Source organism: Schistocerca piceifrons, chromosome 4 (genome assembly GCF_021461385.2).
Source record: "Schistocerca piceifrons isolate TAMUIC-IGC-003096 chromosome 4, iqSchPice1.1, whole genome shotgun sequence".
NCBI lineage: Eukaryota > Metazoa > Arthropoda > Insecta > Orthoptera > Acrididae > Schistocerca > Schistocerca piceifrons.
In genome coordinates this window covers 18,405,841-18,422,322 of record NC_060141.1, presented here as the reverse complement: position 1 = coordinate 18,422,322, position 16,482 = coordinate 18,405,841, and the positions used below count along the sequence as shown (strand labels likewise).

Here is a 16,482-nt window from a genome sequence, read left to right as displayed (position 1 = left end):
TTTGAAATAAATACAAGTTTGGAATTAAGAAAGTTATAATATATTGGAAAAGAATGCTGGCCAGGATGAAAGCTTTCAAGTGAAAAAAGTGGAGAAAAGGAAATATAAATGTTAAGGGATAGAAAGTAGGTGAGGAACTCAGTGGATTAGGATAGCACTCAGGTAAATGTGGTAAAACGAAGAGTGCTTAAGAACTAAATTGATTATTTTCCTATAATATAGCACATGCAGTTCACAGAAACTCCCTCTCAAGAAGTTCTGTGAATGGTGTAAAATGTGGGCTGCCTGCTCGGAATTGCACCCAGAGTGCTACTGTTCTGCTACAGAACCCTTTCACAGTGAGACTGTATGTATTAATATGTACTTATGTTTCTTCATATTCACAAATTATCAGCATTTCACATAAAATGGTACATAACACTATTTACGTCTCACATAATGCTGCTGCAATGATACTGTGCTGTCATAAATCTTGCTGCAGGTGAAGAATTTAGGTGTGACATTGTATCACACTGGCATACTGGAAATGGACTTGTGATCAACTACTCTGATTTAGTCGCATCATAACTTTACCAGAGGTTTTGATTAATTTATGCCTTAACTGTATGTTATTGGGTGATATGAAGAGAATCTTTTGCGTTTTTATAGAATGATTCATATTGCCCACATGAATCTTGGCCTTGCTGATGGTGGGATGGCTTGTGTGCCTCAGCGATATCTATATGGTTAAATTATGATGGCATTCTCTTGGATAAAATATGTCAGAGGTAAAATAGTACCCTATGTGGACCTCCTTACAGGGTCTATTGAAGGGCAATGTCATCATCTGGAGAAATGAAACTGGTGTTCTATGGTTCGGAATGGGGAATGTTACGTCTCTTAATTGGGCAAGTAGGTTAGAAAATTTAAAAAGGGGAAACTGATAGGTTGAATAGGTTTAAGTTACACATAGGGGAAATTAATGAAGTTCAGTGGCAGGAGGAACGTGTGTGTGTGTGTGTGTGTGTGTGTGTGTGTGTGTGTGTAAGAGATCTGGAGACACTGGAAGGTTTCAGATTGATTTAAGAACCAGATTTTAAACTGGAACACATTTGCAGGGGCAGGTGTAGACTCTGACCATAATCTGCTAATCTGTTGGTTAGGAACTACAGATTAAAACTGAAGAAATTGCAAGAAGGTAGGAAATTGAAGAGACTGGACCTGTATGGGTTGAAATAACAAGAGTTTCAGAGGTAGCATTAGACAATGATCAAATAGAACAGGAGACAAGAATACAACAAAGGACAAATTGGTAGCTTTGAGGGATGAAATAATGAAGGCAGCAGAGTATCAAATAGGTAAAAAGACGAGGCCTTGTAGAAATCCTTGGCTATCACAGGAGATACTGAATATAACTGAGGAAAGGAAAAAATATAAAAATTCAGTAGATGAGGCAAATGAAGGGGAGTGCAAATATCTAAACAATGACATTGACAGGAAATGCAAAATGGCTAAGCAGGAATGGCTAGAGGCAAATTTAAGAGTTTAGAAACATATTTCACTAGGGGAAAGGTAGATACTACCTACAAGAAAATTAAAAAGGCCTTTGGAGAAAAGAGAAGCAACTGTATTAGTATCAAGAGCTCAGATGGAAAACCAGTACTAGCAAAGAAGGGAAAGCTGGAAAGTGGAAGGAGCACATAAATGGTCTATTTAAGGGAGAGGAAGTTGAAGGCAACATTATAGAAAGGGAAGGGGATGCATATGAAGATGAGATGGGAGATATGATACTACGAGAATAATTTAAAGAGTTCTGAAAGATACAAGTCGAAATGAGACCCCAGAAGTACATGATATTCCATCATAACTACTGATAGCCTTGGGAGAGCCAGCCATGACAGACTCTTCCACCTGGTGTGCAACATGTATGCGACAGATGAAATACCCTCACACTTCAAGAAGAATGTAATAATTCCATTCCAAAGAAAGCATTTGCTGACGGGTATGAAAATAACCACACTATCAGTTTAATAAGTCACAGTTGCAAAATACTAACACAAATTCTTCACAAAGAATGGAACAAACTGGGTAAAAATTGACCTTGGGGAATATTGGTTTGGATTCTGGAGATGAACTGGAACACGGGAGGCAATACTGACTCTATGACTTGACTTAGAAGACAGGTTAAGGAAAGGCAAACCTATACTTACAGCATTTGTAGACTTAGAGAACTCTTTTGACAATGTTGACTGGTATACTCTCGTTGAAATTTGGCAAAGGTAGCAGGGGTAATATATAGGGTGCAAAAGGCTGTTTACAACTTGTATGGAAACCAGATAGCAGTTATAGAAGTTGAGAGCATCACAGTGAAGCAATGGTTTAGAAGGGGTTGAGATAGGGCTTTCAGTAAATGAAACCAAAGAAAAATTTGGAGTAGGAATTAAAGTTCAGGGAGAAGAAATAAAAACTGTGAGGTGTACTGATTACATTGGTATTCTGTTACAGGCAGCAAAGGATTTGGAAGAGCAGTTGAACGGAATGGACAGCCTCTTGAAAGGAGGATATAAGATGAACATCAACAAAAGCAAAAGAAGGATAATGGAGTGTAGTCAAATTAAATCGGATGCTGCTGAAGGAATTAGAGTAGGAAACAAGACACTTAAAGTAGTATATGAATTCTTCACTTTGAGCATTAAAATAACTGATGATATTCAAAGTAAAGAGGATATAAAATTAAGACTGGCAATTGCAAGAAAAGCATTTCTGAAGAAGAGAAATTTGTTAACTTCAAATATAGATTTAAGTGTCAGGAAGTCTTTTCTGAAAATATTTGTGTAGAGTATATCCATATATGGAAGTGAAACATGGACAACAATCAAAAATGGAAATGAGCGTATGGCATTGTTGGCCGGGAGGCCCCATGCGGGGGGAGTTCGACCACTGTATTGTAAGTCCTTTTTAGTTGATGCCACTTCGGTGACTTGCAGGTCAATGATGATGAAATTGATAATGGACACACAACACCCAGTCCACTGACGGGAATCGAACCCGGGCCCCCTGCGTGATACGCAGAAATGCTACCGCTATGCTATGGAGGTGGACGTGGACAATAATCAGTTTAGACAAGAAGAGAATAGAAGCTTTTAAAATGTAATACTAAAGAAGAATGCTGAAGATTAGATGGGCAGATTATGTAACTAACAAGAAGTTACTTAACAGGATTGGTGAGACAAGAAATTTGTGGCACAACTTGACTGAAAGAAGGGATTCGTATTGGAAGTGTGTGTGTGTGTGGGGGGGGGGGGGGGGGGAGGAGAGAATCATAGAGGGGGACCAAGAGGTGAATACACTAAGCAGACTAAGAAGGATGTTGAGTGCAGTAGTTATCTGGAGATGACACAGGATACAGTAACATGAAAAGCTTCATTGTACCAGTCTTCAGACTAAAGACCACATCAACGTTAATAATATATATTGTTTACAGCTACTTTGCTGTGTGATTGGTAACAGAAATAGAGCAAATTTGAATGTTATTGGAAGAAATATCTCATAGCTTCTTGTAGGAAGCACTGTGAAGGGGAATGAGACATGTGAAATCGTCAGCCAATAGTCATTATAGTTTCCCCAAAACATTGATAGTGAATATGCAACATATTTGTTGTGTGACACCAAAAGCAAAAGATTAACCCAGAGACCTACAAAATATTCAAGCTGATGTTTATTACATTGATTAATTTGAAAGTTTCAGAGAATGCATAAAGGAATTGGTACAAATAGCCAAATAAGTGTTTCATTTATCTGGAAATAACTTCACGGTTTGTGAAAAGTTCTATAGCTCAGTTTTGGGTGCACATGAACAGTTAGAGGTAACACTGAAAATATAAGTTCTGTGAAAAATGAAAGCTGATAATATTGAAATATGTATGTTGCAAAGATTCACCAAGAAATGTATTTCTCGTCACACATGAAAGTTTCTAATTGACTGCTTCACTGTGGTGTAAGTTCTGGCACAGGAAGAAACATGTGTTCAAACACAAGAGTTAAACCAGAATATTTATTGTTGAGATGAAAAACTTAAAACAAAATCAGGAAATTGCATTGAATCGAGTTGCTTAAAGAGTCAGGTTTGAACTCCACACAGCAAGTAAATCTTAGACCACCATTCACAACCATAACAAAGACAACTAGACCATTCGGCAAAATATCCTTTGTAATAATGGAATTGTCAGCCTGGTTGAAATCCAAAATATATCTTTATTTCTAAAGTAAATTAAATGGTAATGCTTAATGCAGGAACCATTAAGCATCCTAGACAGAATGACTGCTGTAAAGTTATGAATTACAAAATGTTTTCACAGAAAGATGGTGTACACTATTTTGTAAGATAACAAACCTGATTTTTGTCCTTTCTACTCTGCCTTTTTGGCAGCATGCCAGTCTGTAGTTGTGAAACTGAAAATCTTAATGAACATTGGATGGGGTTTGCTTAACATTCTGTACAACAACACAATTTTGGTTTCATTCATTCATGCATTTGTTATCGTTGATGTCCTGTTGTTGAGATGATGACCAGTTTCTTAATTTTGTCAGATCAAATAGTGTGTACTTTAGGTTAGCCCTCCAAGTAACAAGAGCCCAATGAAAGAATTCATGAGATAAATTATAACTCTGAAGTATGGGTTTTAGAAACACAATCTAGGCATCAATAGTTGCTCATAAAGGTCATCAGAATCAAATGATTGGCATTATTTTGAGGAAGTGGTGATTTACAGTTTTTACTCCAAAATTAATTGTACAACTGGTTTCATTTGTTGAGAGACCATCTTATGGTGCACTTTGAAATTGTAATCAGATGATGATTTATGATGGTTGATTAGGATTTCAAAGTACACCAGAAGATGGTCTGCTAATGAGTGAAACCACTTGTGTAATAAATTTTGGAGTAATATGGCTATGTGCAATCATTAGTTTTTGTTGAATGTTTGATTGTGGCACAGAACATACCTGTAGTCCACATTTACATAATGCAATGCAGTAAACACAGCATTTTGTAATAATACCTCAGAAAAGTTATGCAGAGAAACTTTTAGGCACTGAGTTTACTATGCATGTATGGATACCAATATGCTGACATGTTATGTAAATGTTTTGTGCACTTTTTACAAAGAGATGTTAGCAATATGATGGCTAGGTGCAGACTCTCTTGGCACAAGTGTTGCCTGTGAACTTTTCAACTGCAGACTGACTATTGTAGGCAACATCAGTTTATTCAAAGACTGGCGTATGAACAAATTGTTATTTCAGAAACTACAGTCATTTGATAAAAAATTGCAAGGGTAGATTTCGCTAATCAGAGTGAACTATATTTGTTAACTATAAATTTGTCTATGAAATATTTGGTGGTCTAGAAAAATCAGAAAAGTTTATGAAACCATCCTATACATCTGCCTTAGGAGTACCCTGTTTATGGGTACATGCACCATGTTGAAAGTTTCTGTAAATTATGCAAAAGCATACACAGAGGCAAGGTACTTCAGAACTTTGCTGTTAATTATTTCCTAGGTTAATTAATTTCATGGAATTTGAACTATGTTACTGAAAAGTTGCAATGCCAGTCATTATATTGAATGCTGTCACTAAGCCCTGAACATGTTTCAGGTCAAATGATTATTGCTAAGTTGTGCTGCTATGTCTAATGTTCTGTAACACATTGTGTAACTCTACAGAAAGCCTTTATAATGTGGGTGCTTTATATCTTTGCACGTGGGACCTTCCATCAAGTGCTCACTTGGTTCACAATATCTTTTTTTTAAATCTGATGATAAACTTTCCTATACCTTTCTTGTTTCATTATTATCAGTGTCATAAACTCATACTTCTTATATTTTTGTTCCCATTTTATTTCTTCTTTGTTCTTGTGGTCAGGGTTGTCTACTGCTGTCATCTTAATTTACACCTACTCATTTGAGTGTTGCTGCTAGCAGGAAGGTGCTGACTTTTCTGCTGCCAGCTCTCCAGCTTCTAGCAATATTAAGTAACTTCTCCTTTTCTTAAACCTAATGATATTTCTGGGTACTACATATAACATGCACACACAGCAGATGACTAACCAATAACCAAATAAGGTCACTATGTGCATTTTAGTGAATGATCACTATTTTTCAATGTGTATAATAATAATGATAATAATAATAATGATAATAAACCCCATGGAGGCCCGGGAAAAGAATAGGCCTCCGGTATGTTCTGCCAGTCGTAAAAGGCGACGAAAAGAACAAACCACTAATAGGGCTAACCCCCCTTTTAGTGTGATTAGTTGGTTCAGGACAGAACTAATGAAGCCTCGGACAAGCGCTGTCATGGTCGGGGACGACACTTGGACCCTATGCCCGTCCACAATGGTAACGACACTGCTAGCCACACGGAAAATGATTTAAATCCAGATAGAGGTGTTTTACAGGATATGTTTCCTGCAACCACCTTAGAAGGAAAACAAAGGCAGAGGATGAGATGGTCAGATGAAGTTAACCGACACCTCATGTTCTGTTATTACCAAACAACAAACTTAGGACCAACACAACTGGATACAGATCACAAGTATACACAACATTTATTACCAGATACCCAGAATTAAAATTTTTAACAGAACAATGACTAGCTGATCAGATCCGTGTAATAATAAAAAATAAGAGGATACCCCAGTCAGAATTAGAAAACATCAAACAACAAGTATAACAAATACTGGAACAAAATAATGTGCAATCAGAAGAAGAAGAAGAAGAAAATACAGTAATGGACTCAAACATCCCAGAGCAAACAAACAAAGAACAACACGCATCAATTAAACAATCAGAGGAAAACGAAATCTTAAGACAGCCACCATAACAAGCACAAATAGAACACGAAGTGACACACATGTTAGATATAGAAGAAAAATTTCAGCTGACATATATAGAATACAAAGACACAAATACAGACATTAGACCATTCTTGCATAGACCACCAAATAACCCACAAGTCGAAACAACAATGACAACTATCAATACAATCATACAGAACAAAATAAATGAAAATACAACTTGGAAGAGTTACAATTACTGGTTTATACAGGAGCACTCACTACACTAAATATACACACTAGGCAGAGATCAGAACCAACCAACACACAGTAGAAACCCACAAAACCAACATGGCAACACAGGCTACAGATCAGAATAGAAAAACTGAGAAAAGACATCGGACAGCTAACACAATTTATAAGAAATGAAATATCGGACAAAAAACGAAAAAGGTTTGGTAAAATCTCACAACAAGAAGCGGTAGAGCAAGTAGATGAAAAGAAGCAGAAATTACAAGCATTGGCCAAACGACTTAGAAGATACAAAAAAAAGTGAAAATAGAAGGAAACAAAACCAAACATTCAACGCAAGCCAAAAGAGTTTTTACCAGACAATAGATAACACACACATTGGAATAGACAATCCGCCAAACATAACAGACATGGAACACTTCTGGAGCAACATATGGTCAAACCCGGTACAACATAACAGACATGTGCGGTGGGTACAAGCAGAAACAGGCACATACGAGATGATACCACAAATTCCTGAAGTGATAATTTTGCAACATGAAGTCACCCGAGCAATTAATTCTATGCACAATTGGAAAGCCCCTGGAAAAGATAAAATAGCAAATTTCTGGCTAAAGAAGTTCACCTCAACACATTCACATCTAACTAAATTATTTAACAGTTACATTGCAGACCCATACACATTTCCTGATACACTTACAGGTGGAATAACTTATCTGAAACCTAAAGATCAAGCAGACACAGCAAACCCAGCAAAATATCACCCTATAACATGCCTACCAACAATATACAAAATATTAACTTCAGTCATTACACAAAAATTAATGACACATACAACATAGAACAAAATTATAAACGAAGAACAAAAAGGCTGTTGTAAAGGAGCACGAGGATGTAAAGAGCAACTGATAACAGATGCATAGGTGACATATCAAGCTAAAACTAAACAAAGGTCACTACACTACGCATACGTTGATTACCAAAAAGCTTTTTATAGTGTACCCCACTCATGGTTACTACAAATATTGGAAATATACAAAGTAGATTCTAAATTGATACAGTTCCTAAACATAGTAATGAAAAATTGGAAAACCACACTTAATATCCAAATAAATTCAAATAATATCACATCGCAGCCAATACAGATTAAGCGTGGAATATACCAGGGAGACTCATTAAGTCCTTCCTGGTTCTGCCTTGCTCTGAACCCACTACCCAACATGCTAAACAATACAAATTATGGATACAATGTTACTGGAACATACCAACACAAAATCACACGTTTGCTATACAAGGATGATCTAAAACTACTGGCAGCAACAAATCAGCAACTCAACCGAGTACTAAAGATAACAGAAGTATTCAGCAATGATATAAATATGGCTTTTGGAACAGACAAATGTAAGAAAAATAGCATAGTCAAGGGAAAACACTAAACAAGAAGATTACATAGTGGATAACCACAGCGACTGCATAGAAGCGATGGAAAAAACAGATGCCTATAAATATCTAGGATAAAGACAAAAAATAGGAAAAGATAATACAAATATTAAAGAAGAACTAAAAGAAAAATATAGACAAATACTAACAAAAATACTGAAAACAGAACTGACAGCAAGAAACAAGACAAAAGCTATAAATACTTATGCTATACCAATATTGACCTACTCATTTGGAGTAGTGAAATGGGGCAACGCTGACCTAGAAGCACTCAATACACTTACATGATCACAGTGCCACAAATATAGAATACATCACATACATTCAGCAACAGAAAGATTCACATTAAGCGGAAAGGAAAGAGGAAGGGGATTTATCGACACAAAAAGCCTACATTTTGGACAGGTAGACAATTTAAGAAAATTCTTTATAGAACGAGCAGAAACTAGCAAAATACACAAAGCAGTCACTCATATAAATACATCAGCTACACCATTGCAATTTCATAACCACTTCTACAACCCTTTTGATTACATAACATCAACAGATACGATGAAGGTAAATTGGAAAAAGAAAACACTACATGGCAAGCACCCATATCATCTAACACAGCCACACATCGATCAAGACGCATCCCACACATGGCTAAGAAAAGGCAATATATACATTGAGACGGAAGGATTCATGATTGCAATACAGGATCAAACAATAAACACCATATATTACAGCAAGCATATTATTAAAGATCCCAATACCACAGCAGATAAATGCAGACTTTGCAAACAACAAATAGAAACAGTAGACCACATCACAAGCGGATGTACAATACTAGCAAATACAGAATACCTCAGAAGACATGACAATGTAGCAAAAATAATACATCAACAACCAGCCATACAACATAAACTTATAAAACAACACGTTCCCACACACAAGTATGCACCGCAAAATGCACTGGAGAATGATGAATACAAATTATACTGGAACAGAACCATTATAACAGATAAAACAACGCCACATAACAAACCTGACATCATACTCACCAATAAAAAGAAGAAATTGACACAACTAATCGAAATAGCCATACCCAATACAACAAATATACAGAAGAAAACAGGAGAAAAAATTGAAAAATACATCCAACTGGCTGAGGAAGTCAAGGACATGTGGCAACAGGATAAAGTTGACATTATACCAATTATAGTATCAACTACAGGAGTCATACAACACAATATCCACCAGTACATCAACGCAATACAGCTACATCCAAACGTATGTATACAACTACAGAAATCTGTAATTATTGATACATGTCCAATTACCCGAAAGTTCCTAAATGCAATGTAACATATACCGTACAGTTAAAAGGAAGTCACGCTTGATCAAGGTCAATGTCACTTTCCATTTTTAACCAGACATAACGTCTGAGAAAGTAAAGAAATGATGATGATGATGATATAATATAATATAATATAATATAATATAATTGTGTAGGCTTATGAGGCCAGAGGCAGTCGACATACAATTTTTTCTGAGGATCATACCCTGTCATAATATAAGAAACTATACTTGAGTAACTATTGACTATCGTTACAGTGGGAGGTGGGGCACATAATAAGGATTGAGAATTGCATAGCAACCCATGGCTGCAAAAGCTACTGTGCACTGCTGGGTTTTGATGTACATGAGAGTACTGGAGGGAATGCTGCCTGCTTTGAAGATGTTCTAGCAAATGTGAGGCGCAGCTTGTGGTTCCAGTGTGATGGGGTGCCTGAGCAGGCATTTTGGACTGGTTGTTAGTAGGCATTTGAATAGGTCATTCATGCATCGATGGATTGGCCATGGAGGAGTGGTTCCCTGGGCCCCGTACTCACCGGATTTATCAAGCCCTGATTTTTTCTGTGGAAATCCATGAAATTGCTGTTGTATCTTGATCCTGTGGAGTCTGGAATGGATCTTGTCCCAAGAATCATCTGCATAGCTGCTACAATCAAAGAAACTCCGTGTGATGGGGCGTGTCCAGTAGTCAATGCTGCCTTGGTGTCAGGCATGCTTGGCATCACCAAACTTTGAACATCTGCTAAACAATTAGAGATGTATTCATGTCATGCACCATGTGTGCTCAGTATGGCCAATAAATGTTTGAGATGAAGCACTCTCTTGCTTTGTTAGCAGAGTAATTTGCTAGTGAAATAAAGAATAACAGTGTCCACAGCAACACAAAAGGTATACACATAGTCAAGGCATAGAGTCTAAGTTCTTACAAACTCCCTTTCCCATCTTCAGTCTCTGCTGCCAGGTACCCGTGACGTTTGTGGCCGTGGGTTGCTGTGCAATTCTCAGTCCTTATGATGTACCCCACCTATGCTGGAAGTTCGTCATAACATTTCTGAGACACCCTGTATACATATTGGCTCTTGATCTCACAGTCCTATGACAATAACCAATTAATAATTTTGGAACAATATGTCCGACTTCCCTTTCTTTTCAGAACCAGCTTCCAGTGAATTGCATCCAGTAAAGACTCAAAAAGTTCACAAGTCAGAGATATGTATCTAAGTGTTTCCAGTGAAGTATATATTCTCTTGTGTTTTTTGACAGCATCAATAAAATGGTGATTTTGTGTAATTCTTTTTATGTTAAATTGTATTTTTACTTTATAAAATATTATTCTGTTTATTTTTATTTAAATTGGCTGTATAAATATTAGGATGATTATCTTTTGGGGGTCAGTCTCTTTTTATGAAAATCATGCTAAAATGTTTTTATGATTTGTAGAACAGGTAGTGAAATAGCAAACCAAGATGAAAGGAATGGAAAAAAGAGTTTCTGAGCAAAAGCTGAAGACCTTGAGAATTTGACTAAAAGTGGTATCAGACGATTCATCTAGTAAGATCCCATTATCAAACAATTTAGTTTATAAGAATGAGGCAGCCTTGGGTTGTTGTATGAAAATTTTAGCGAACAAGAAAATATGAAGTTTGAATGGAAAGAGTGTAGTTACATCCCAAACAAAACCTTCAGCAGCACTGTCATTAACATTGCCTTAGAACACATTCTATTCACCAGTTCAGTGAAACAGTTTCCATAATGAGTTGAGGTTACCAGTGGAAGCACAACAGTGACTGATACACTCATTATTATCTGTGTGAAAATGTGTATGCTACACTCCATAATTTAAAATATTTTAATTTCTTGCGCATATTGGTCTCTCAACTCCTTGGAAGTTATATTTCTTATATTTACCTTGCAGTCACACGGAGGAAACATTTCTCCAATTTGTATTACTTTTATTGCACGTATTTATTTCTAGAAGTTTGGCTGTTCTTATTTCATTAACAAAGTGTAGATACCAGTTTAGACCAATTTATTGCTGTGTTTGAATACTGTGATTGTGAATGTACTAATTGCTCAATTACTGGTAATATTTTCAGGGGTTGGTCGAACTGGCTGGCACATTGATGGTTCTTTCCAGCCAGCTCCATTTGCCTATTCTTTATACCATATAGTGTCAGTGCCAAAGAAAGGCAACACAGTCTTTGCACCTTTGACAGAACTGATTGAAGGCCTTAGTACTGAAAAGAGAGCAGAGTGGGAGAGATTGTGGATGGTCAGTGACAGACGCAGTGGTCCAATACATCCTCTTATCTACACTCATCCAGTCACCAAGAAGAAGGTAATGCATAAACATCTGCCTGTAAATAAATATTATAAAATGGAGTACAGTTTGTGTCAAATCAGAAGGACAACAAAAATACATTTATTGTATGTAAGTATGTAGTATATTGTTTATACTCTGTTTGGGAAGAGACAATACAAATCTCAATTTGGCCATCCACATTTAACTTTCTTATGGTTACCTTAAACTGTTTTAAATGTAATGCCAGGATAGTATCTTTGAAAGTGATATGATCCTGAACCTGCTCCATACCTGTTCAGTTCGAGCATGCGATCAATCTCCAGTGACTTTAAAACGTTAAACTGTAATGTTCCTTTGGTATAACTTCAGATCTTGTAAGCCTTTGTGCACTAGTGGAAAAAAAAAAAAAACACAAAAAAATAATTAATGTAGAATAGTAAAATTTTGAGAATACATTTGTGTAGGTAACATATTTAAATGATTAAAATTGCCGTATCACAGGTTAATGTAAACATGAGATAAGCCATTGAAATTGTGAAATTCTGGTGCATTACTAACCAGTGTAATTGCCAGAATGTTGAATGCAGGTGTGCAAATTAAATGCATTATGTTGTACAGGTGCGGGATGTCGGTTTGTGGTATGGAGTTCCATGCCAGTTACACTTGATTGGTCAATACAGGGACAGTTAATGCTGCTTGGGTGATGCTGGAGTTATAGTCCGATGATGATGTATGTATATGTGCTCGATTGGAGACAGATCTGCCGATCAAGCAGACCAATGCAACGTGTCAACACTCTGTAGAGAATATTGTGTTACAACAGTGGTGCGTAGGTGAGCATTATTCTGTTGAGAAGTACCCCCTGGAATGTCATCCGTGAACGGCAGCACAGCAGGTCGAATCAGCAGATTGATGTAAAAATCTGCAGTCAGGGTGCGTGGGATAGTTACGAGAGTGCTCATGCTGTCATACAAAATTGCACCCAGGCCATAACTCCAGGTGTAGGTCCAGTGTGTCTGGCACACAGACAGTTGGTTGCAGCCCCTTAACTGGCCGCCTCCTAACAAAGACACGGCCATCACTGGCATCAAGGCAGACACCAGAAGGCATAACAAACTTCCATTCTGCCCTCCAATGAACACTTGCTTTACACCACGGAAGTCACAAATGCCAGCTGTTTGGGGTCAGTGGAATGCACACTACAGAGGTGTCCTTGAAGTAACTGATTAGTAACAGTTCGTTTGTCACTGTGGTGACAACTGCTGCTCAGATTGTTGGTGCATCTGGAACCTGGTCTTCTTGTGACCATACATTCTTGAGACTAATGCTGCCAACAATCATGTACAGTGGCTACATTCCTGCCAAATCTTTCTGCAGTATTGCAGAAGGAACATGCAGCTTCTCATAGCCCTGTTATATGACTCCTTTTGAACTCAGTGAAGTGTTGATAATGGTATCTTTGTCACCTTAAAGGCATTCCTGACTAACATCAACTCACCACGTCCAGTCTTTAAAATAACAAACACTCATGACTATTACAGCGTGTATTTAAAGCAGACCTGATTTGCATCCGCATAGTGGTGTTACTAGTGCCACTCTTATGCTAATGGCAAGAAATTTAAGTATACATTGTCTTTCAGATGAACCAACTTTTGATAATGTCGCACAACTCCTTCTGTGTGTTGCCAGTGTTTTTTTTCCTTCAGTGTATTTGCTTTATATGCAGCATGCTATTTACAACTTTTCTGAAAACTTTCAAGTAGAGAAATGCATTGTGTTAAAGCAATGTATTGAACGTGTGATGTCAATATCATCTTTTAATTCCAGGTGAATGTTCCATTCATATTATTAGCATTATCAGAAGCATATTTAACAGTCAATCCAAGGGATTTTAGAATATAAATAAAAGTATTTTCCTGGAGAATGTAAGATACAGTATGTCTTAGGAGGTTTAGTAACTATTTTAAGAGATGGTAGTGTAGACTAATTAGAGTAAAATGTTCCACATATCATGTTTCTATTTTTAGTGCTTACAGAGCTACAACTGTCGGGACGTAAATCAAACAAATAATCGTAGAATGTTTTAAGCAAAGGAATAGGTTAAAGTTCGAAGTTGACCTCCATACATTCCACCTACAACTTCAGTGCTCTTTCGATTTCTCTTGACAACACTACATGTAGCTCTTTTGGGGTTGTTTAGGCAGTCTTTTATGAGGTCATTAATATTCATAACATTGAAGGCTTAGGTTTTCAGTGATCCCCACAGACATTCCTTTCAATCATCGTGACAAACAAAAATCTAAAGGGCTGAAATACACTGACTCTGGGTGTCCAAGAAATGTGGCCATTTATGCCGATTCATCGTCTGTGGGATGGTGGGTTTAAATAGTGTCACCTGGTGGCTAGTGCTGGTCCCTGTCATGCTGGAAGAACTCACTCATCCTTGTAGCCAAAGGAGTGTCTTTCAATAATGCTGGAACACTTTTTTTTAAAAAAAAAAAAAGTGTAGATATTGGGGCCCTTTAATATGATGTGGTAATGCAACAGGCCCAATCAACTGATTGTCTATCACACCACAAGCATTCTCCATAAAGACTTATGAGATTTCTTGAACCAGTGAGTGAGTTTTGAGTGTTATTGATACCGTCATGAGTGAAAGTGACTTCATCAGTAACCATCATTAATGTAGTTACTCAGCTGTTGCAATTAGCCAATCATCTACCTTCAACTTCTCTTTAATGGTGGTAAATTTGCTGCAAATGAAAAGGACTGAGGCTGTGCATAGTAATGTCTAACGTATTGTTGTACTTGGAGCACTGCTCACTTTAAAATTTCTGTATGAGTTTGTTGAAGAACTACATTCTACCAACTGAATTATGACTTATACTTCATCCATACTCTGCTTGTTTGCATATTCAGATGAGATGTGACTGCTGGGTACTACACCGGTCTTGTGCTGTTTAGTGAAAACACTTCATTCAGCTTAGTGAAAACACAAGTAAACATTGTTCAGTCCCGTACTCTGTAGATGGTATATCATGTACCATATTCTCTACAAGCAGCAGTGTTTCCATTAAAAAACTTGTACACAGATGCTATGCTGGGATACTCAACATTTGTAAGCACATGTATCATGCTTAAATGATATGAGGCAGTCAGATGAAAGTGAGACAGATGGAAAAAAGCAAGTAAATTGCTGATTATTTCAAAAGTAATTGCCATAACTGTTACTAAATTTACCCTATTGTGAGACAAGATGGTCAATGTCTTCATAGAAAAATGTTTGTGGTTGCCAATGGAGTCATAATTGTACCCTGGTGTGCACCTCTTCGAAGCTAATTGACAGATACCAATGTCTGCCAAATATAGCCACATCTCTATCCAACTGGGTTGCTTCACAGAACTCAACTTGAAAAAAGCCAAGGCAGTTTTGATACTCATGACCATTTCCCACTACTCTGCAGTGGTTCTATTGGGATAATTTCTTTCTTTCTTTCATGTAGAAAAATTATTACACAGCAGCTGCTTGATGACAAACTGCAGTTATCCCATTTTTGTGGTCTTAATTAATAAAAAAAAAAGACTGATGTATGATACCACCATGTATTTATGGCAAAACCCATGTATATGATATACAAATGAGACAGTACTAAATATTTCCCACTAAAGATGATAATTTTTGTATGTGATTTAACAGCCACTCCAGCAAACTCAGATCAAGTTAACTTGTATTTGCTACACGAGTATAGAGTGAACAAACTTTTTGGTAAAATATAATAATACAGTTTGGTATTATTATTATTATCATCATCATCATCCCCTAAATTGGTGAACAGATCACAATTGCTATATATAAACAGCATTTTAGAAAATATTGACTATTGTTATTAACAATACTAAAATAAGTATATAGCTTTGTTATTCTTGGAACGTTGTCTATCATCTCTGATGTTGTTGTCGTTGTGATCTGCAGTTCGTAGACCGGTTCGATGCAGCTCCTCGTCATTCTACTCTATCCGGTGCAAGCCTCACGTCTGAGTAACTACTGCAACCTACATCCTTTTGAATTTGCTTACTGTATTCATCTCTTGGTCTCCCTCTACACCCTCCCCCCCCCCCCCCCCCTCCCCCCACACACACTGTCAAACTTCCCTCCTTGATGTCTCAGAAAGTGTTCTATCAATCAATTCCTTCTTTTAGTCAATTGTTGTTGTTGTGGTCTTCAGTCCTGAGACTGGTTTGATGCAGCTCTCCATGCTACTCTATCCTGTGCAAGCTTTTTCATCTCCCAGTACCTACTGCAACCTACATCCTTCTGAATCTGCTTAGCGTA

The 16,482-nt window shown here is 37.1% G+C and overlaps 1 protein-coding gene across 2 annotated transcripts in view; it reads left to right on the top strand.

Moving 5' to 3' along the window:
- LOC124795034 (alpha-ketoglutarate-dependent sulfonate dioxygenase-like) overlaps nucleotides 1-16,482 on the top strand; it is a 157,318-nt gene that overhangs the window by 80,144 nt on the left and 60,692 nt on the right. For both annotated transcript variants that reach the window (XM_047258811.1, XM_047258813.1), the window contains exon 3: nucleotides 11,944-12,185. In XM_047258811.1, the coding sequence (XP_047114767.1) occupies nucleotides 11,944-12,185 (242 nt within the window). The remainder of the gene's footprint in view (nucleotides 1-11,943; nucleotides 12,186-16,482) is intronic.